Below are 23,814 nucleotides of genomic sequence, written 5' to 3'. Positions count from 1 at the left end.
GATAGTTTTTCATTTTATAAGGTTAAATAATTGATTCTATGGACTATGAGTGTGGTAAAAATATGCTCTTGTAATAAAACTTCAATTTTGCCTACTAATCCATATTAACATATTAAATTGCAAAAGAGTGATTTCCTTTTCACTCAAATCTATCCGCCCTCTCTCTCAAACCGTTCAAAAACCACACTCTCTTACTAAATAAACCGGAAAATAAGGGGTTCTTCTTCTCATCGCCTCCAGTTCCATGCTTTCTCTGTTCTCCTCTTCCCCCACTCTGTTCTCCCAAAATCACTCTAATTTCTTAAAATGGTGTTCAAGGGCAGATTTTTCTCTTCCAAAAAATCCGACACTTCAAGCCCAGATGGATCATCCAACAGCCCGCGATCTTTCGGCTCCAACTCCAATTCGCCTATCCGATCCGATAAGAAGAAGTCCAAAGACAGCTCTCCTGCGTCCTCCGCCGCCAGCACGCCTAAAAGCGCAGCCAAAAGCCTTCTGAAGAAGAAGGCCCCGTTGAAGGGGAAAGAATCGCCCAATCCTAGCAAGGCCACATCGAGCTTCTCAGCGTCTCCGTCGCAGCTGAGGAAATTGGAGGAGGCGGGACCGGCCTCGTTGTCTGTGTCCCCAATTGTGGCTTCGTCGCTGGGGCTCAACAAGATAAAGACGCGATCAGGGCCGCTGCCGCAGGAGAGTTTCTTCAACTTCGGGAGCAGGGAGAAGGGCGTTTCTTTGGGTGCTAGTAACTTATCGCGGCCGTTGGGCATTGGTGGCAATGATGGCGGAAGGAAGAAGGACAAATCGTTTCTTGAGAATGCGGATAATGGGAGTAATTCGGACACCATGTCCACGGAGAGTGGGGCATCTAGGGATCAGAGCCCTCATGTGCTCCAGGTGCAGGAACGATCGCGCCTCCAGAATGCTGAATCTTCATCCGGAGCTACCGGTATGCTGTCATTTCTTGATGCTTGGTTCCATTCATCATTTTAGGTTTGGAATTGATTTATCGAACATATTACTTGGGAAGATGATTTATTTGCTTCTTTAGTATCATTCGAAAAGTGCATGATTTGGTCTAAATCACATGTGGTCAAATTGATTCGAAAAAATGCATGAGTTTGCTAAATCTGGTAAAATGGAATTGATATGTTCTTCTTCTTTCATTATTTAGCACCTATTATGTGTAGCTGGTGATAGTCTCATAGAAAAATGCATTATTTGGCCAATTATTATTCTTAGTCTTACACACACAAGTGAATGCATGCCTTTACTTTGGTATGGCACAATTATTGATTTGGCTATTTTTCAGTTAACATACAAGGAAATGTACAAATAAAGAGCATTGATCTAGTTCTGCAGCAACTTTAGAAGGCATCTTAAACCACAGTTAATATAAAAGTAGTATTGGATAACACTGCTTTGACATCTAAGATTAGTTGGGGTCAACCACCGATATTTCAATTTCCCCCTGCGTGATAAGTAACAAATAGTTTTAATGGGTCCCCAGGTCTCTCTGAAGCCCTTTGCATCATATGTAGAATCAAAAGCAGCTACCTTCATAACATGTAATGAAAGGAAGAGCTAATTTAAGCCAATCATATCTTAATATATAAACCAAAATAAACAAGATTTTTTTAATTCATATTTTATTCTGCACATTTTTTATAATTAGTTTAAAGTGGAAATCCACCTTTTGCAGCTAAGTTAAATCATGAGAAACATAGAATAGTTTCTCGTTCCCTTTAGAATTCTAGATGGCAAAGAATTGACTCAAGTCAAATTTCTTGACTAGTTGACTGGTTTTGAACTTTTTGACTGGATTACCTGGACTTTACCCCATTTATTCTAGAAATTTAAACAAGGATCAACTAGCATTGGATTTTGGTTTATTTGTCTGATTGGGTTTCTAAACCATCTCAACCACTCAAATCTTCTTATTCTCAAGACTGACATTGGTTTCTTAAAAGCAACTGTCAGGCCAGATTGTCAGTTAAGACAAACTTAGAAGAAAAATATGTCAAAATCATATCTTTACTTTAGAGAAAAATATGTCAAAATCATATCTTTACTTTGCTTAAATACAGTAGTAGGTCAAATGATGGAATCATGCGATTAGCATATCACTCCCTCATTTAGAGTATAATGTAGGAGTATATAACATTAGAGGATGCTTAGGAGGTTACCAACTCTCATGTGCTAAATGCTAATAGTTGTGTAATATGTAAAGTCTTGAGGGTCTAGTAGAATGAATCTATAAGGAAAATCACATCTTGGTTTTAGAAAGTAAGCTGTAAGTAACTTGGCAAGTCATACCAAGTTTAATCTAGTAAATAGTTTGTGTACAAGTTTATCTAGGTGATGGTCTTAACAATGATTGTAAGGATACCTTCTCTTTCAAATAAACTCAATGACAACAGGTATTGGTTAAGAAACATGTTCACATGATTGGCATATTATAAGGTGTTAGCATTCAAGGTAAATATGTAAGCGAGAATTGTCGAAAAAAATCAAAATAGTACTATGAAGAAGGTACTTATGTCTATTCCTAATCAATGCTTTTACCAGGACCTTATTATCTTTCAAAGTGAAGATAACTAATGATATGCACTAGTGGCTCAGTTTTTCACACTACAAGTGACTGGAGATCCACAATTATTGTGCAAAATACTCATTTGTAAATTACAACATAGCACCTTTCTAGGCAATCTTGAAAGATTACTGCCTTTTTTCATTATGTAGCTTACTTTTCAATCTTCTCCTGTTCTGTTGTTTTTCTTCATGCTCATGTGGAGTCCAGGCACTCAAGCCTGTTGCGTCCATAGTGTCCATAATGGAAAACACCTTGGGCATATGTGGCCTTCTAAGATATGTTACTTTATGTGAACTGTGTTGAAGGAATGATTATAATAAAGGAATATGTTGAAAACATCTTTTGATTAAAACCTCTTATTGGAAAGTCTGCATTCATCATCTTTCACTTGGGCTTATTCAGGCCAATTTGGCTCATCATGGGATGAATCTGGAGCTCTCAGGAATTCAGATGCATGTACTCCTGAGATGAAGGTGAAAGGGTGTATTTTCTTTGATGTTACAAAGCATCCAATTCTAAATTTCCAGTTGAATTTAGATTTGCATCTACGTCTGCAAACTAGCTAATTTTTAATGCTTATGTAGACATATGATTGTGATAATCCAAAAGAGTCTGAGTCACCACGTTTTCAAGCCATACTCCGTGTTACAAGTGTTCCTAGGAAGAGGTTTCCTGGTGATATCAAGAGTTTCTCTCATGAGTTGAATTCTAAAGGTGTACGTCCTTACCCATTTTGGAAGCCTCGAAGATTAAATAATTTGGAGGTAATAATTACTCTACAAAAGACTTTTTGATTATTTTACTTCTGGATTTTCATGGATACTTAATAATTAAAACAGGAGGTTTTGGCTATGATAAGAACTAAGTTTGACAAAGCAAAGGAAGAAGTGGATGCCGATCTGCATATTTTTGCAGCAGATTTGGTAGGAATTCTTGAAAAGAATGCCGAAACTCATCCGGATTGGCAGGAGACTATAGAGGACTTGCTGGTTCTGGCTCGGACTTGTGCTATGAGTTCTTCTGGTGAATTTTGGCTACAATGTGAAGGAATAGTGCAAGAATTGGATGACAGTCGTCAGGAACTTCCCATGGGCATGTTAAAGCAACTTCATACCCGAATCCTTTTTATTCTCACCAGATGCACTAGATTGTTGCAATTTCACAAAGAAAGTGGGTTGGCTGAGGATGAGCATGTATTCCCTATTCGTCAATCGCTACAGACAGCAGATAAACAAGTTCCTCAAGGTCCAGAGAAAGAAGAAATGCATCCAATAGATTTAAAAGTTAGTAAGCCTACATCTACAAGGAAGTTTTACAGTCAAGAGCAATCAGAATGGAAGAAAGACCATGCTGTACCAGTAAATTTACAACCTTTGCTTGCTGAAGCCACAAAGAACCTGGACTCTGCTGCCAGTAGAAACAGGATGGCATCTTGGAAGAAATTTCCTTCTCCTTCTGGGAAAAGCCCAAAACAAGCTGCCTCTGTAAAGGAGGAGAGTAGTGACAGTATCATGCAAGCTTCAAAAACACTAGGTAGTAGAGGAATCAGTGATGCTGAGCTAGCTACTGACAAGGTGCCCGAGCTTCCCTCTTCTAAAGATGCACATGCCACATCCATAAATCCTAAGCACCAACAAAAACCCTCCTGGGGGTATTGGGGAGATCAGCCAAGTGTATCTGATGAAAGTTCAATAATATGTCGCATTTGTGAGGAGGAGGTTCCTACTTTGCATGTTGAAGACCACTCTAGAATATGTGCCATTGCCGATCGATGTGATCAAAAGGGTCTAAGAGTCAATGAGCGCCTCACTAGAATTGCTGAAACTCTTGAGAAACTGATGGAATCTTTTTCAACAAAGGACATGCAACATGGTGCTGTAAGCCCAGATGGTGCTAAAGTATCTAACTCAAGTGTGACTGAAGAGTCCGAGCTTCTTTCTCCAAAATATAGTGACTGGTCCCGCAGGGGCTCTGAAGATATGCTAGACTGTTTTGCTGAACCCGATAATAGTACCACGGATGATATGAAAACTTCCATGTCATGTAAAACTCGATTTGGTCCAAAGTCTGATCAAGGAATGACAACATCATCAGCAGGCAGCATGACTCCTAGGTCACCATTAATGACACCACGCACGAGCCCAATAGACTTGCTATTGTCTGGAAAAGGTGCTTTCTCTGAACATGGTGATCTTCCTCAGGTATATCACCGGCTTGCAATAATTTATTGCTATTATCTTTTTTCTACTGTGTCTTTTTAGCTTGAACAATTATAATTGACCATCACCTCTTAGATTCAGATGAAACTGATGCATCTTAATTTCTTATTGAGCTTACCATGGCAATCATCCTTCTTGGCTTTGTTCTACAGTCTCCATTCGTCTTTCATTTTTTGTAACATAATTATCTTGACATCTGCTTTTGAATGGGAAGTTAACTATTAAAATGCAATGATTTCTTGTTGTTCTGGTAAATATACGATAGTCTATTGCATCCAGTTATTTTGTTGCATGTCATTGGAGGATCCATCAAGATATGCATTGTATAAGGGTTGGGCATGCTTTTCCACTCAAATGGACTACATGCCTTAGGCTAGCATAGATATCATGCCTTTGAATGTTTTAAGTTAAAAATATTTTGCTCAGAGGATTAGGGGTCTTGTTAACTCAATTTCAAAATTACAAGTCAGTGAGTTTATTTTTTTCCCCTGTTCTCTTGCTCTCTTGCTCTTTCTTCCATTTAAAACTTAAGTTTTTTTTATCTTAATCCTTAAACTTTTATGGAACTATTCTTTATGTAGTATAGGGCCTATGCTTTAGTGATAATCAGCTTTAATGCGATAAGAATTAAGAAGTATAGTATACCGGTCTTATGCACTATGATGTAGTAACATAGTTGTATATTAGCTTTCAATTCTTTGCTAGATAATTTTGACACTTTTGCTAACCATATCTGTAGAACAGTAAAATATAGATATAAGCGGAAAAGTAAATAGACATAGTAGAGAAAGTAAAAGTAGTAGTGTATTTGTTGTATTTTATTACTCAACACAGGCCACATATATATAGTACAAAACACTAAGCTAGGCTATGTCACATCATCGATGTGGGACAGAATACTAATATTCTTAACACTCCCCCTCAAGCGGGAACATCTATATTGTCCAGCTTGGTACAAAGTTCTCAAAAATGTTTTTTCTCAAACATCGGCAGCAATAGTACTAGCCGAAACTATAGGGCAGTAGTAGTTGCAGCTATTGCATAAGTAGAGTTGCAAGGCAGAGTAGTAGTAGCTGTAGCAGAGTAGCAGCTATAGGGCAGAAGTAGCAGATGCAGAGCAGTAGTAGCAACTGTAGCAGAGTAGCAGATGCATGGTAGTTAGTATCAGCTGTAGCGGAGTAGCAGGAGTAGCAGATGCATGGTAGTTAGTATCAGCTGTAGCGGAGTAGCAGGAGTAGCAGCTTTATGGCAGTTGTTGCAACTGTAGCAAAAGTAGCAGATGCAGGGCAGTGACAGTTGTAGCAGAGTAGCAACTGTAGAGCAGAAGTAGTAGATGCAGGGTAGTAGTGACAGTTGTAGCAGAGTAGGTGTAGAGGAGTAGAATAATAACTGCAAGAGTCAGAGCACAGGTAGATAAAAAGCAAGCAAGAGCGCAGGCAGATAATAGCGCAGAGCAACGGAGCAGGAGTAGAACAGCATGCAAATAATAGCGCAGAATGCAGTAACGTAAAAACCGTAGTTTGGGCAGAGTAGCGGAGTAGAGCATAGCAGAACTGTAATTTCGGAAAGAGTGGTATAGCAGAACCATAATAGTGCAGAATGATTTGTGTGAACTGGCGTGAGGAAGATTGATTGATTTCGAGAGATCAATTTTGATGGAGGAAGAGTAATCAATGAGAGCACCAATTGATAGGATGTTGTATCATATCGATCAGCAATAGAGCACTCGAAGGATTATGAAGAACAAGATAAACCCTAGTTGAGGTGCTAGGGGGCGATTTCCGCCAGAACTGGGAATGAGAATAAAGCGGAAAAGTAAATAGACATAGTAGAGAAAGTAGTAGTGTATTTGGTGTATTTTATTACTCAACACATGCCACATATATATAGTACAAAACACTAAGCTAGGCTATGCCACATCACCGATGTGGGACAGAATACTAATATTTTTAACAATATCTGTCAACAATATCATATGGACTTTTGGCCAATGCAGATGAATGAACTCGCTGATATCACTAAATGTGTAGCAAACACCCCTTTGGATGATGATCGCTCTTTGCAGTACCTGCTTTCTTGTCTTGAAGACTTGAAAGTTGTCACGGAACGTAGGAAGTTTGACTCCCTAACGGTAGAGACCTTTGGAGCTCGTATTGAGAAATTAATCAGGCAAGTTAGAGATCTTGTTTGAACATTGTTTTAGACTAGTTATGGAGTAACCATTCTGATAATTTATTAAATCACCCAGGGAGAAGTATCTACAACTATGTGAACTAGTCGATGATGATAAAGTTGATATAACAAGCACTGTGATTGATGAAGATGCTCCGCTGGAAGATGATGTTTTGCGTAGTCTACGAAGTAGCCCAGTTCATTCTTCCAAAGACCGTACCTCGATAGATGACTTTGAGATCATAAAACCAATCAGTCGTGGTGCATTTGGTCGGGTGTTCCTGGCAAAAAAGAGAACAACAGGAGATCTATTTGCAATAAAGGTATGTGGAAAACTTCTACATATAGGGTATATAATACCAGAGCATATCTGGTTTTTAGATAGTGCAGATAAAAATATAGGAAGGATAATATTGAACTAACAGAGTAGCTTGATGTACCTAATTTATCTATTCTGCAGGTTCTTAAAAAAGCAGATATGATTCGCAAGAATGCAGTGGAGAGTATTTTAGCAGAACGTGATATATTGATATCTGTTCGCAATCCTTTTGTGGTGAGCCATATATGTATTATCATGATTTGCTCTAATTATGTGTTATGATCATCTATCTCATTTTAAAATTATATCTGATTTCCTAGGTCCGCTTCTTCTATTCATTCACTTGTCGTGATAATCTGTATCTGGTAATGGAGTACTTGAATGGGGGAGATCTTTATTCCATGTTGAGAAATCTAGGTTGCTTGGATGAAGATGTTGCTCGCATATATATTGCTGAAGTTGTAAGTTTCTTTTGCGACCTTTTCCACTTATCCGTTTCCTTATACCTGGGTAACAGGGTAACTAAAAGACATGATTCGCCTACAATAATGAATAGGTGCTTGCTTTGGAGTATCTGCATTCTCTACGCGTGGTTCACCGTGATCTGAAACCAGATAATTTGTTAATTGCACATGATGGCCATATAAAGGTTTTCCCATTTCCCGATAGTCATTTTATGCTTTTATGTTAAATTCTCATAGATTTACTTAACTTTTGCCTCTGGATGTTTCTTCTATTGGTTTGCCTGTTGATTTATGATTCCATTAGTGAACTTTTATTTGATTGTGTAACTATTATATCACTGGCCTTGCACGCACACAACTATCGTGTATTTGAGCATTATAGGTTAACATAGAATTTGTCAGAAACTGGGGAATTGATTTGTTTTCAAATTTTATATGTAGGTTGCTTGAATTGTTGTTTTAAGAAAATAATTTACTTTTAACAACTCATGAGCACTATACTGTCATACGATAAACTTTGAATTAAATTTTATTTATGGTTTTATAAACATCAAACGTAGGAGTTCTCACAGGAAATTATAATGTGACAACTGAAGCACATGGAACTTGTGTCATGTCATAATTATATGTAAGGGAACCTCATGATTCTTGCATTCTGAGGTACAAAGACTCTTGCTAACAATGTGAACAGTTAACAGACTTTGGACTATCAAAAGTGGGTCTTATCAACAGCACTGCCACTGATGATTTGTCGGGTCCGGCCGTCAGTGGAACATCTTTAATGGATGAAGACGAACCACCATTATCTGCTTCGGAGCATCAACAAAAAAGGCGTAAAAAGCGGTCTGCTGTGGGTACCCCAGATTACTTAGCACCTGAGATTCTTCTTGGAACTGGGCATGGTTGGTGCAACTTTTCCTATTTCATTTTTGGTTTTATTAAGTACATAGAAGTGCCACACCAATTTCATTAGGATAATCTGAGCACCAGCTAAAATGAAGCAGAATATCTTTGCCAGTGTAGTTCTTGCTAAAGTGGTATCATTACCTACTAGTACTGCTTATGATTAGAAAATGCAGAGAGAAGAAAAGAATGAGACTGTGGCATTCCTTGCTTTCTTTAGAAACGAAGCTTGTCAATGTGTTGTACTTTAGAATTAATTTAAATTAGTAGTATTTCTGTGAAGTAAGAGTTCTCCACTAGGGGTCCAGGTATTGAATTGAACTATTTGCAGTTTGTTCATCTTTACTCAGTTTTTTTATATTATAAACATTGTCGACTGATGAGTTCTAGCATCTTTTCTCCTTTTGGTATTTTTAAGATTTTATTTTTCCAAGTGAGATTTTCTCATTTATATCTTGCATATAACTTGTTGATTTGAAATGCATAACTATATTGTTTATGTGCGCCCTTCTTCAGGATTTACTGCTGATTGGTGGTCTGTGGGAGTTATATTATTCGAGTTGATTGTTGGCATCCCTCCTTTCAATGCTGAGCACCCTCAGGTTATTATATTGTTCAATTTTGATCCTATCTTCTCCATCATAGCTTTATATGTACTTTCATTCGTAGACATTCTTCTTTTTGGGTTTATGGCTGAGAATTCTACGTGGAGTATAGGAATGTGCATTATACATCTGAGGATATTTTAGGTCATCTTGAGCTCATATATCATATCTATGTTGTTTAATCATCTGCGTTGTTGTGATTTTTTTTCCACTTATGCCGAATGGTAGAACTTTTTATTTCTCGGAGTTTAGCTGGACTCAGGTAATGTGCATATCTGAGTTTGAATTCGTGTATTTGTAGATTGGAAACCTAGAACAAACAAATGTATGAGATGCTTCTGCATGAAATTTAGGGATGTCACTGGGCTCCCTCTTTGACTGTCAACTTTTTGCATAATCAACAAAACACATTCTTTGCAATCTAGTTTTTGGATAATATCATACTCTTACATTTTTTATGCATAGTGATTCACCTCCTAAGATGTTTTTTTAGTGCTTGTGATATTATTTTGGGGTTCCAACATCTCTCTATATAAAATATAATGATCACATAAAAATCAAATGACTTCGAGTCCACCAGTTATTTTACATGTCCACCTTTAAAACTGATGAGCTTATAGCACCATTGAGCAAAGAATGCCAATTCTTGTGAGACCTGATTGAGGAAACATGACTGTGTTTCTTATTTATTCAAATTATAAAAACATTTAACCGGGAATGTAATTTCTCAACAAGATAACTCATGTCCCCCAATTGACCCTGATTAAATAGAAATCATCCTCTGCCTCCCCTTTACAAGAAAATCTATCATTTATAAATCACCCTGATTATCATTTCGACTTTTGAAGAGAATAGGCCATCCATTTATTTTGGTTTGCTATGCTACTCCTCATACAGGGTCCTAAAACTACATTTCTTGTTTTTAACTTTCTTTGTAGAAAATATTTGACAACATTCTGAATCGGAAGATCCCTTGGCCTGAGGTGCCTGATGAAATGAGCTACGAGGCATTTGATTTGATCGATAGGTAAGAAAATCATTGTATCTGTTTCTACTCTTTCTGATGCAAGGACAGTATGCATACCGTGCCTAAAAGCATTTCTGCTTTTAAAGTTTCTTCCTATTAAGTTGCTTGTCTTTGTTAGTTCATGTTATGAAGACTCTAGTATCACAGATTTTCTGAATAAGAGTCAGTACTCAATTCACCTGCTTGAAACTCCCCTCTGGAGTTTCAAACCATGCTTGTTCTTTTTTTACGTTCTCTGTATGTGCGGATATCATTTATAAAATCTTCTGCATTGTCTAGTTGCTGCTTACATGATCTTTTTGTCAATTCAAATTTCAAAATCTCAGTATGACCACATGTTCGACAGATTGGTTGGCATATATGTTACATTCACAAATCTTTTGATCTGGATATTTTATTCATTTTCATATCCACTGGCAGGTTATTAACTGAAGATCCTAATCAAAGACTTGGAGCTGTAGGAGCTTCAGAGGTAGTAACATGTCGTGTAATGGTCCCATTTGATTTCTTCTGCATTCTATCATCCATCTGATAAAAAAATATATTCATAATGTGCAGGTCAAGGAGCATCCATTTTTCAGAGATATTAACTGGGATACACTTGCTAGGCAAAAGGTTTTGATTGTATATGTATATGAACATCGTTTTGGTCTGTCCTGCCAAATGCAGTGATGCCTAATATTCTTGTGCTCTCGCAGGCTGCTTTTGTTCCTGCATCAGATGGTGCAATGGATACTAGTTACTTTACTAGTCGCTACTCCTGGAATACTACAGACGAACATGTTTATGCAGGTAGTGATTTTGAGGATTCCAGTGACAATGGAAGCTTAAGTGGTAGCAGCAGTTGCCTAAGCAATAGGCGCGAAGAAGTGGTACTTGCATTATTTAAATAATTGGAACCAATTAGTTGTGTTATGTTGCTTCTCTAGCATCTTAACTAAAAATTTGGTGGCAATAGCAGGGGGATGAATGTGGGGGACTTGCTGAATTTGACTTGAGCAATGATATCAATTACTCATTCAGCAATTTCTCATTTAAGGTAATCCAATGATACGTTTTCTTCTCTAGTTATGAAGATTGCATTCGATATAAAAGAATTCCAGAACGTCAATCATTTAAAATGGGAACTATGTTTTTTCTGCCCTTATTTCTCATTTTTTATGTGAATGCCAAGCGGCAAGAAAGTTGATTCTTGCTGCAATGCAAAGAGCTAGTACCTTACTCATGCTCAAATGCCAGCCTTTCTTTCTGTATTTGCTTCTCATTTGGTTTCATTTTTTGGTGACTACAGAATCTTTCCCAGCTCGCATCCATCAACTACGACTTGCTCACCAAAGGTTGGAAAGATGATCCACCTACGAATTCCAGTACGTAACGGTGATCTCATCTCTCTATTTCCCTACTCCCTTGTACCTGCATACATGCATGATTTCTTGGGGGAACAGATTCCCAGTTTCCGATCCTTGTAAATATATTTTGGATTATCTCGGCCAATTAATCTTGTTTATGATACAGACAGAGATATACTGTGTACAATGTAAATGTACCGATGATGAAATAGAATTTTTGGCTTACCGTAATTGGAATTTTGCTCCAGAAATTCATCTTTGGGTTTTACTCCAGAAATGGAAATAAGGTATTTTTTGTTCCTCAAGGAAATGTCTTGATTGGAGATATTATATCACTAAGAATATGTATGCACTAAAACACGAGATCAGATTAGTTAACATGAAGTGCAACATTAAAATTCGATGATTTTTTTATAAGTTTCGGTAGCAATAGCATTAACACGGGTCGGGTCCTTTAGCCATCACTTAGTATGGAGTAGTATTTATGATCTCATGTCACTTGTTACCCACAATTCTTTTTATTGTTTTAATTCGCACTTACTTATTTTATAATATTTTAATTAAATTTATAGTTCAAAATACAAATTTCATCAAATCACATAATGAAAAAACATAATCTATGTGACCATTAGTGTATGCGATCCTCTATGCCGTTGCCTAATGCATGTAGTTGATGTTGTGTTGTTCGTCGTGCATATAGAATAGTTGTTGGAAGTATTGGGTTGTTTGCGACCTTAAATATTCCCCGCCAAATATATATCTCGAATGGCGTGGCAAAATCATTCATTTCCACCCCGTCAATTCAACTATGTATGGGGACTTGTCAATCGGTAGTTCTGTCAGTCGTAATGTTGATGTATATTTCTGACAAACAAGAATTGAGAGCTCAAATTTAACAAACGAGTACAACAACTTCATGCAGAGATCAAGATCGAGTAAAAATGTTGAGGCTACTTTCTCTTTTTTACCTTCAAATCTCAACTAGAACCAATCAGTTAAATTATAAATCAATCTGTTTCGCTCACTTGATCAGGCTGTTCTTCAAAGCCTTTCAAGCCGGAGGACCGGAGCTCCTCGATACCGGCTGCGACCTGAGAGATCGAGGGCCGATTGTCCGGGTACTGAGCCGTGCAGTCTATCCCGAGCTGGAGGAGCTGGACCATCTCCTCCTCCAAATCCTGGTGGCGGAGGAGCTCGAGGTCGAACACCTCTGAGGTCCACTCCTCACGAACCACAGACTGCACCCACCGCGGCAGGTCCACACCGTCCTCATTCAAGAGGGCATGCGTGGGCGCCTTCCCCGTGAGCAGCTCCAGCAGGAGGACACCGACATCAGCCCATTGGGAGACTCTGCGGGGGTCTGTCACCTCCGGGGCGCTGTAGCCAGCAACACGTGTAGGGGAGGATGGGGGCCCGACTAGATGGTTCATGCCGAAGTCTGAGACGCGTGCATCGTGTGACTTGGTGAGGAGGATGTTGGATGACTTTATGTTGCCGTGGGAGACGCCGGGGCCTTGCTGGTGGAGGTATTCGATGCCACGTCCAGCTCCAAGGGCAATGCCGGACCTCATCGCCAAGTTCAACGGCGTCAGGCCAGCTCCCTTATAATTCCTGGTCAAGAACAAGAACCACTACAGATTTTCATCACCAACCAAACACACAATAAAGCAAGACAGCAGCAGCAATAGATATTCATGTCAACAACTCCACATAAAGCAAGTTAACACTTGGAAATGGTGATGATTAGACTACTAGCATTTTACAATAAAGCTACACTAAAGAAAAGGTAACTATCTCAATCAAAGTAATGTACTAGCATTTAATTAGGATTAAACACAAGATATTGGCAAACAATCAAGAACCATAAACTAAGACAGCAATGCAATTCAAGAACTATCAAACAAGCATGCATCCTCACTTTCTTGAATCCCACAAATCCACACCACAATGCAAATCAGAACAATATAAATGAAGACAAGATTGGCAGAGGGCTGACCATGTAGAAGTGCAGAAAGGCTTCCCATAGGCATGTAGTTATAGACAAGAAGCTTCTCCTCCCTGCTATAGTAGTAAGCCCTAAGAGGCACCAAATTCAGATGATCCATAGCTCCAACACTATCAATCTTGTCCTTGAACTCCTTCTCCGAAATGGTCACATCCTTGAGCCTCTTCACTGCCACCACCGTCCCCACCTCCAGCACCGCCTTGTACGCCGTCCCAAACCTCCCCTTCCCCAGCACCTCCGCCGACGCCCGCCCAGTTGCATGGGGTGGTTAGTGTGATGTTCCAGAACAGGGTGCGGCCGCCGACGGCGGAGCGGAGGCCTAGGAGGGCGGCGCGGTCGGTGGAGAGATCTGAGGCGGCGGAGAGGAGGAGGAGGAGAAGAAGCGGTAGCAGTAATGGGGGGAGTTGGAGTGTAGTCGCCATTGTGTGTGTGAGAAGAGAGGGAGAGGGAGAGGGAGAGGGAGAGGGAGAAAGGAAGGGTAATTTGGATGGGGAGTTGTGCTGACACTATCAATGCGTGCTCTCTCGTATATTTGTAATTGTGTGTGTTTCTATGAGAAATAGAGAGACACGGAGATATGTCCAGGCTGGGACGCCAGAGAGAGTGAATAAGATTATAAATAGATTAATGGTTAAATACACCCAATTCGTGTTAAAACAACAATAATAAGAGTATGATCCTAAATTCACGTTTGGTATTATCTACTCAACACTAAGTATGTACTCCATATAATTTGTTTTTAGCTCACTCTTTAAAAGTTAGTATATACTGTCAAACTAGTTAGAAATGAAAAATACTTATACATTATTTACATCCTAGTATAAATTTGCACCCGACAGAGCATGACACTTATCATGTGACAAATATATCACACATACGCATACCAAATTCTTGAATGAAGGCCTTTCCCTGTGAAAAACTTTTGTATTGTCGTCACTTTACCACTTAAACATATCTCATAGGCAACACTATTGATTATTTTAAAAATCTGAAAATTTAGTATTTAATGTATTTTTAAATAAAATGAAAATATTATATGAATAGTTTAAAATGTTAACTGTTCAACTATTTAGTGCTAGAGATTTTTGTGTTGATTAAAAAGACATGTAACTGTGCTCAAGTTATTAAGAGCATCCCCATCGGTACTTGTGGAGAAGGACGGCGTCCGTGCCGTCGGCGCGGCACCCCCCTTCCGCCATTGTGCTCTTGCCGACGGCACGGCGCTGCTCAATGTATTGAGCACGTCCGTGCCGCTGAGCAGGGCGACGTGGCGCGTTTCTATTCGCCAACGGCTTAGCCGTTGGCATTTTCTTTTCTTTTTTTTAAATAAAAAATAATACCAAAAATTTTAAAAACTAATTTTCGGAATCCCAAAAATATAGCCGTTTTATTAACGTTTTTTAGATTTTTTTAATATATTTTAAAAAAATTAATCTCAAAATCATCAATAAATACACACATTCATCATCCATTTTTCACATCAAATTATCTCTCATTCATATTTTTTCATACAACTCATCTACATCTTCCTCTCTCACTCAAACCCTCTCTAAATTCAAAAATAGATATCAACGATATCATTGCGGAAGCGGAACGCGAAGAACAAGAATACTATGAACAATATCGAAACAAGACGCACAATGCGTGATACCAAAACTCACATTGAACTGCAAGAAGACCTAATCAAACACATTTGGGCGAAATTCGGCAACGAGTAGTGGATTTTTTTAATTTTATGAATTTAATTATGTAATTTTTAATTTTTAGGATTTAAATTATGTAATTTTTATTTTTTAGACTTTAATTTTGAAATTTTTAATTTTTAGGCTTTTAATTATGTAATTTTTAATTTTTTAGTAATTAGTAATAGTATTTTGGATATTTGTAATGCATTTTAATATTGTGGAAATGATTTTATTTAAATTGAATAATAGACTGGTGAGACCCTTAAGCATGTCCTTGCGGAAGAGCATGGATGTGGGTGTTGTGCTCTTGGGGAATAGTAGGAAGTAAAAAAATTAATAAATGTGGGTATGGGCCCACATCCATGCTCTTTGGCAAGAGCATGGATAAGGATGCTCTAAAGCACAGGTATATTGAATATTCTCATGTCTTTAAAAACATTTATCATATCATTGAATAATAGATAAACTGTTTTAACATTAATTAACTCCAATTAATTAGTAAAATCTGAATCATAAGAGCAAGAACAACCATGCTCTCGACGGAGAACTTGCTCTTCACCATTCATGGGCTCCGCTCCACTTGTATTCATATTTTATTCTCTCTGCTCTTAATTAAGACACACGATCATGTGCTTTCCCAAGAGCATGCTCTTCACTATATATGGGTCGCACTATTCTATTATTCGATTTAAATGCTACAGTTACCAAAAATATTTCATTAATAATAAAAATTTAATATAAAACCCGAAAATGACATTACAAATTCCTAAAATTTAAAATTTACGTAAAGTAAAGCTTTAAAAGTATATAATTTAAATCCTAAAAATTAAAAATCACAGTAAAAATTACATAATTTTAAATCATGAAGTAGTTAAAAAAGTTACTCTTCTGGTGGCGGCATGTTCAAACGAGACATAAGGAGTGCAATTGTTTGTTGACGTGTCGCTCATTTTGACGGCGACATACGGGAAGTGTCGATCGTTGTAGCAACGTACAACATTTCAAATAAAATCGTTGTGGAAGAATCGTGGATCGTTTGGTTTGGCCTGTCTCGTCCCTTAGACATACTTGAACTGAGAAAAATATTTGAGAGATTGTTTGGTTTGATGTAAAAAATAGGGTATTGAATGAGGGTATTTATAGATGATTTAGATAAATTAAGGATTAAAGAAATGAAAAAAAAATGGAAAAGGGGTCATATTTTGGGATGTGAGAATTTTTTAAAATTTTTTTGTTTTGTTTTTAAATTTTTTTATGAATTTTTTAAAATAATAAATTAAATGGATAAAAACGACGCCCACTGGCGGGGCGTGTGGGCGTCACGCCCAGCCCATGACGCACCACTTGAGATGGGCGCGTGTGCTCTGGCCGCTGAGCAAAGCTCGCTTGCAAGAGCACACTCGTGCTACTAACACGAGCTCAATGGCAAGCTTGTGCTATGCCGTGCTGAACACAAGCTCAATGGCAAGCTTGTGCTATGCCATGCTGACGTCACAGACATGCTCTTGCGCATGCGTTGTGCATGCTCTAATGTCCCCAAACATCGAATTCCATAGTTTTAAAAACATAGCAAAATATCCAATTAGGTATCTAAATCTAGTTGGTGAGTGATGACCGTAGGATTCTGCAAACGCTAGTAACCAATATTTTCTCTTTTCCCTATCTCATTTTTAAGTGAAACATTTTTAATTTAGTGTATGAGATTATTGTATTATGAATAAAAGAAAAAATACAAAAATGATGTTTTTTTATTTAAAAATATATCAGTTAGAATAAGATCTAAAAAAAATGTAAACTCCATCCGTCCTAAGTTACCTGAGTCGTATTCTTTTTTTGGTTGTTTCAAGTTACTTGAGTCATTTCTTTTTTGATTAAAAACAAAATATCCAATCTCACATACTTTATTCTTTCTTTTACTTTACTCTCTCTTATTTTTATTACTTTATTCTCTCATCTACTTTATTTAACTAACTAAACACAATTTTCTTACATCTCGTGCAAAAAAGAAACGCCTCAAGTAACGTGGGACGGAGGGAGTATTAGTTAGAATAGGACGAAGGGAGTGAAGGGACTAGCAAAACTAGTACAGTTATTAAAAGGAGGGGCCCATTTTATTCCATGCAGTTATTAAAAGGAGGGGCCCATTTTATTCCATTAGAAACAACAGGAACTATTTCCATATATTCTAATTGTTAAATAATTTTAGATATATTGCCAATGTGTCGAAATCATAATATTTAGACATATGACATATCGCTATCATTTTCATTTAAGAGTCGAATGGGGCTATGATACACCAGAGCATGTCTAAACTCGGAATTCCAATTTCTTTTTGTCTAACCTAACGTTTTCTTTCAAAATTTGAACTTCAACGTATGGAATTAGAATGGGACTCTTCAGTTTAAAAGTAAATATTCGATATTATAAAATACTCAGAATTAAGTTGTACTCTTAACCAGCAAATTATCTACACCCTAAAAATACCAACACCACATTCATAATCAACAGATTAAAGAATCTACGAAACCGTAGTAATCTAATATCTAAATCATAAATTCATTTTATCCATCCAAAATTCCTACTCTAAACAAGCAATAATCCTAAATTCCTCATCTAGAAAGCTAGAAATATGTCTCTACAATAGCATAAATGATCATGATTAAAAGAAGAGAATTGAAACCAAAGAAAGTCATAATTGTAAATAAAAATCTAGTACTATAATATAATCCATGCATTGTGGAAGAGCAATGAAGAAAAGTAGCCGAACGTAACAATGTAAATTACACCAAAAGATGTAAAACCCGTGGTGATCTTCACTTGTGTGGCTTCGTCCGTCTCCGAATTGATGGAGTTGGAATCTTGGATCACCTTCTGTTAAAACTCTTATAACTTGTCCCACATCGATTTGGTGATGATCCTAGCTTGTCTATATAAGTATGGATAACTCTTCCCCATATAAGGCATTTTAAGGGGTGAGTGATTCATTTCTAATATGGTATTAGAGCGGGCTCAAGTCAATCATTCCGGCCCTCACGTGAGGGGGAGTGTTAAAACTCTTATAACTTGTCCCTTTGTGAGTGGCCCATTTCTAATACCTTCTTCGTTTTCTCCCTTCTATATCGACTCGTTATCTTTACATTCAATTATTTGTGAAAATACAATGGATTTCTTGTGAGCTAATATTAGCTATAGTAATAATGGTGAAGTAAGAAATGTAGCAATTGGTAGGACAAATGTAGCTATCATTTAGACACTGGATTCAGAAACGTGTTGTGGAACGCGTCTAGGTTCTAGGTGCATCTTAATTAGCAACTCTTTTTGGCCTGAACTTGATTCAATAACTGAAATTCTTGAGGGAGTGAAACTATCACCTAGAAATGAGGTTTCAATGTGGGGTGGTTTAAGTATTTGTACACCTCCTGATACTACTATTGATAATCTCACCCTATCTCAGAGAAGAGAATATCATGGTGCGAGGGTTGGCTAGTGAAATCCTTGATGCCCATGAGTTTGATTGCTGCTGCTGCTGCTTATCAAATGAAGATATTCATGGAGATCAACAGAATCATGACTGTGCTAATAACAGTATCCAAGAATGAGACATAGAATGCAGCCATCTCCGATGATGGAATCCGTGATGACAGCATCCCTTACAAGAGCCAGAGGCAGATGACATCATGACATGGAAGCGTGTAGAGAGCCTGAGTCTCTATCGTAGAAGCTGCTATCATAGTCAAAAGTATGAATGTGTGTTTAGACAAACATTTCTTTTCAAAATTTACTTGTTGGAGATGCCTACTGATACAGCGTGTTAGCCCTTCTAATGGTAATTTATTCAAGATTCGATAAAAAGATGATTTAGTTAACCTTTAATCCAAGGGAGATTGCACCTCGGCTTTTCAAGTCATTCACATTTGGAAAAGCCTCTTTCAGCAGCATTCTCATCACATCTCTGTTTATAATATAAGATGGAACCAAAACTTCTTTATGTTGTAGGCTCAACGAACAAACAAATAATCCCCAGAACATACAAGAGATATACACACACCATAAAATATATTTTCCAATAATCCAAGTGAATGTACAAAGGATTTTTTTTTAGTATATATACGTTCATTGGACATCGATTAATAATGCAATGGCCTAGCTCTATATCCATGATAACATGAATTTCTTCATCACAGATCTCATTTACAGACAAAGAAGTTGATTGCTGATTTTGCCCCTAATTTCCCAACAACTTCGAAAACACAACAGCTTGAAGAATCAACAGATCTTCCACGAATGGAAGAATAAAGGTTAGCAATTTATACACTTTTGTCAATCTGGTACTCCTCATCTTCAAGCAACTCATGTTGCAGCTCCATTTTGGTGAAAGATTCGAGCACATCGACTTCTTCAACTTATCAAGTAGCGATCAACTTCCTTGTCAGCAGTTTGCGCTGTGAAGCTTAAATCCTCGCTGCCATACAATGCTAATAAACAAGATGTGAGAGGGTCTTGGTTGACCTCTACTTTTCTTGATCGGCATGTGAACTGGCAAACGAATTCCTCCAAAGCTTCTTTCATCCACACAGCTGCACAAGCTTGCCGAGCTTCATTAACAGTCATCTGCAAGAAAATGATACAGCCCACATCAGAACTAGGACCGTATAACAACCATCATGTTCGTAAAAGTTTGCACATTTATGTAGGTGTTGTTTACTTTGAGTTATAGGTTAGATTCATAATGGCATTCATATTATCAATTTAAGAGTCAAGGAGCTTGAGGGCATACCCAAACACGATGACGAAGGTTTTTCTCTGGCCATATTTCCAATTCCTCGGTAACATACAATGGGAACATGGATCCCTCATGAAACTTCTCTTGGCTTTTGCTTTTGAAAATCCATTCACCCAATTTTTCCTGCAGTAAATGGAAAATAAAGAGCATTAGTGATGAATCCAGAATTGTAGTAATACACATATGTATCCTATCGATAATATTAGCCAGCAACTTACCCCTAGAAGGCCAACTACACCGGCTTCCTCTAAGGTCTCTCGTGAAGCTGCCAATTCGATATCTTCATCGAGTTCCCATCCACCCTGATGAAATCAATTGCAAACCAACCAATGTTTAGATCAATGTTCAAGACTACATATTTTCATGTCATAATTTGGTTTTTCATATAAGAATATTAAGGCGTTCATCGAATTTTTACCTTAGGGAACATAAGTCTTGTACTCTTTTGAGAGCTGATCAAAAGAATCTCCAAGTCATCAAGTGTGATATCATCGACCAGCTGAGTTTTTGTGGTGTCTCTGATTCTATATGGAACACATCTGCATAATTTTGCAGAAACGGGAAAGAATATTAGACAGAATTCAAGAAAGATAATAATTTTAAGAAAATAAAAGCCAAAGGGGAAATTCAACAAACAGTTGGCGAAAAAGACAGAAAAATCAGACGAGAAATTGAGAATGAAAGAGGATATAAGAAACATACCCAACAACCTGACGAAATCCCTTATTATAGCGCTGCAGATGCCTCCCAGTGCGAGACGGCAAAGCAACTAGCTTCATGATTTGCATGATAAACAAACAAACGAAATCGGAAAAGGAAAGGGATTGTTTGTTGGGGATAATTTAGAGAGCAGATGAAAAAAATGAATCTTTTTTCCCCGGGAGAAAAGAAGCTCCCTCCAAAGAAATCAAAAGAAGGGTAAAATTCGGTTAAAAACAGTTGCGGTTAGCTCCACAAAAATCGGCAATGCCGGAAATCTGCGTCTCTGATATAGTATGAGTACGATGATTTAGTATGCCCAAGAATTAAAATTTGCAAATTGGTAACGGCGTGTGGGATAATAAGCTCTAATTTATGCTTGTCGGGAGACGACAAATGGGGGGGAAATAATTGAAGGTTTTTGTGGATGATGACTGAAATGGTTCATCCACTGATTAATTATATAGAATAGACCTTTCGATGGGTGGTGGGCTCTGCTCTCTATATGTAAATTCACAAGATGTTTTTGTCCCCTTAATTGAATTTGATGGAGTAGTAAATTTATTCTGAATTTGATTATTTTGAATGCATGTTGGATTAAATTTATATTGTTATAAATGGGTTTTCAAAATAGATACTAAATCATACCAAAACAAAATTAAATAAACCTAATTAAAATTAATTGTCGGGCCTCTTGACTCAGACATTATGTGGCAATGGGGTTGGGGGAACTAAATTACTCCTATCATAACTTTTTAAAAAAACACTCACATGCTTTCTTTAATTATGATTATTGATTCAAAAAATTAAGCCTAGGACTAGGAGTATATTAGTATGAACGCGTATGCCATCGATTTCCAGTGTTCAAGCGTCGTATGCGGGTGTTTACTCCTGCACTTACTCATGATGATTTTATTTATATTTATAATAATTCAGATCCCAAGTAATGAACTAGATAAAATTTATATTGTTTTTATGAAATAAATAAACACCTCATTATTTTAATTATTAATTTTCGATTTTTTAAATAAATTTAATTAATACAAATAATCAGAACTAATATACCCCTCTCTTAATATATACTCATTCTGTCTAAAAAAATATTTTCATTTGTAGACGGCAATATATTTACGAGAAATTGGTAAAGTATGAGAGAAAAGATGGAAAAGTGGATAAAGTAAGAGAGGTAAGAGAAAAGTTGATAAAATATGAGAGAGAAAATTTACATTTTTTGAAATGAGACTATTTTTTTGGATATTCCGAAATGACAAAATGAGACTATTATTTCATGGATGGAAGAAGTATATATTGTACTCCCTCAGTCCACAAATAGGATTTTAGTCGGTCTGCGAATAGGAATCTCAGTTCAATATATATTACTATAAATGATAACATGGTCTCGCATTCTACTGACTATTCTACTTATATTTCATTTAAAACTAATATAAGCAAGTGAAACTCATGTTCCACTATTTTTTTTCCATCCACTTTTCTTCAAATTTCTTAAAACCGCATCGCTAAAAAATGAGATTTCTAATGGCGGACGGAGGGAGTATGACGCCATATGACCGATTAGAAATACTTTTACTTTTAAGAAGAAGAAAGGTTAATGAAATTTCGTGAAAGAAAACCACTTACTACCCTAGAACTTGAAAGTTATTTTTAAACGTTTTATACTAAACTTATGTCATAGTACAACTAAGGAGCACATTTGGTTAGAGCCGAAATCATCATTGCGGAAAGAATCCGTGTTACATGCAAAATTATCATCTGCGCTCTTATGTAAAATAATAACAAAAATAGCGAAGTCAAATATTTGCATAAAAAAGCTATATTTTGTAATGATGAATCAAAATAATAATAATAATAATAATAATAATAATAATAATAATCTGACTGATTTAAATATTGATTTCGAAACCACGATTGTAGCACTACAATTTTTTAAAATTTAATTTCACGCCAAAGTTTGAAGATCTTCCTTATTAGTATCATAATAGTCGGTTGTGTTGCAAATTATTATATACAGATTATAATGTTATTATTCGGCTTAGCTAACTAACTTGACGCGATGAACAAAAATAATTGTTTGCAGCCATAATGATTGGGGGATCGCATTAATCTTTATGAACGTTCCAATTTCTGGTTTTTGTTTCCTTCAGATAATTAGTGATTTATATAGTAGCGTTTGATATGGATTAATTTTAAGTATGTCGGAAAAAAAACTAAGAGAATTATTGAATGGTGGAGAAATATTTTATTAATTAAGTTGCAATCTCATCTGAAAGGGTGGAGTTGGAGGGTTTTCGTGGAATGGCATGTGATCATTGAAAAAAGAGTGATATATGTGAATTATTGCGACAAAATAGTATGCCGGAATGTTTGGTAAGGGTCACATATAGAAAAATAAGATTGTGTATTAATTTGAACTTTATAAACTTGTGTAGGATTAAAAGGGAAAGGCATGTGCATCCTTTACAGAATAACAGAAAACAAACCACATGCCAATCCATTCCTCAACATCTATTCAATTGTTCGATCGGTCAATATAATGCATATGCATGTATGTGTCTAATTTTAATTTTATGAGCAAGAAAATATAAAGTCAATTGTTTGATTGGTAAATCTATGTTTTTTGCTCAATTCATGTCAGAAACTATCAATCAAGCCACAAAATCATGCGTTGTCACGTTGAGAATTTGAACTGGAAAACACTGGGATGACTTTTGATATGAATTGAACCTGAGACAAAAAATATTTTCCCGATATAATTAAATGGACCTTCTTAATCAGATTATGAAATCCATCAATGCACATTCATTTTTCATTTAATTGCATTTCCATGCTGAGTCCAGACGCACTATACTAGTGAATATACTTATTTTTACTAATTTTAGAATTCTTACTTTATTTATGTACTCCCTCCCTTCCGTTCCTGAAACTTTATCCCATTTTTTTTTATTTCTGTCCGTCCCACAAAATTTGTTCCATTTCACT

General features: G+C 36.8%; 3 protein-coding genes across 5 annotated transcripts; 1 reads left to right on the top strand and 2 right to left on the bottom strand.

Moving 5' to 3' along the window:
• The first annotated feature begins 138 nt into the window (after positions 1-138).
• LOC121807680 (probable serine/threonine protein kinase IREH1) lies at positions 139-11,876 on the top strand. 3 transcript variants are annotated; one of them, XM_042207947.1, is made up of 17 exons: positions 139-943; positions 2,990-3,060; positions 3,172-3,351; positions 3,427-4,788; positions 6,803-6,975; positions 7,055-7,301; positions 7,439-7,531; positions 7,618-7,758; positions 7,854-7,946; positions 8,453-8,663; positions 9,181-9,266; positions 10,208-10,296; positions 10,717-10,768; positions 10,855-10,911; positions 10,995-11,168; positions 11,258-11,335; positions 11,588-11,876. In XM_042207947.1, the coding sequence occupies exons 1-17, from the start codon at positions 307-309 to the stop codon at positions 11,669-11,671; spliced, it is 3,828 nt and encodes a 1,275-aa protein (XP_042063881.1). In that variant the 5' UTR covers positions 139-306; the 3' UTR covers positions 11,672-11,876. The 3 variants fall into 3 exon arrangements, 2 of the variants coding, with proteins under 2 accessions (XP_042063881.1, XP_042063880.1); XM_042207946.1 differs by having other exon boundaries at positions 11,255-11,335; XR_006051999.1 differs by lacking the exons at positions 10,208-10,296; positions 10,717-10,768; positions 10,855-10,911; ... (1 more) ...; positions 11,258-11,335; positions 11,588-11,876 and having other exon boundaries at positions 8,460-8,663.
• A 590-nt stretch (positions 11,877-12,466) lies between these two features.
• Positions 12,467-13,918, bottom strand: LOC121808763 (probable inactive receptor kinase RLK902; the record flags this gene model as incomplete). The annotated part of the gene is made up of 2 exons (XM_042209344.1): positions 12,467-13,246; positions 13,622-13,918. Coding segments are annotated over 2 exons (891 nt in total), but the record flags the coding sequence as incomplete, so codon positions are not given.
• A 5,456-nt stretch (positions 13,919-19,374) lies between these two features.
• On the bottom strand, positions 19,375-21,252 carry LOC121810071 (nudix hydrolase 18, mitochondrial-like). Its single transcript, XM_042210969.1, has 5 exons — positions 20,821-21,252; positions 20,537-20,657; positions 20,337-20,420; positions 20,113-20,241; positions 19,375-19,946 (listed from the first exon to the last, which is right to left on the bottom strand). The coding sequence occupies exons 1-5, from the start codon at positions 20,904-20,906 to the stop codon at positions 19,734-19,736; spliced, it is 633 nt and encodes a 210-aa protein (XP_042066903.1). The 5' UTR covers positions 20,907-21,252; the 3' UTR covers positions 19,375-19,733.
• Positions 21,253-23,814: the final 2,562 nt, after the last annotated feature.

This window comes from Salvia splendens, chromosome 6, assembly GCF_004379255.2.
Source record: "Salvia splendens isolate huo1 chromosome 6, SspV2, whole genome shotgun sequence".
NCBI lineage: Eukaryota > Viridiplantae > Streptophyta > Magnoliopsida > Lamiales > Lamiaceae > Salvia > Salvia splendens.
Note: the sequence above shows the minus strand (reverse complement) of the source record. Positions and strands in the feature narration are given on the sequence as shown.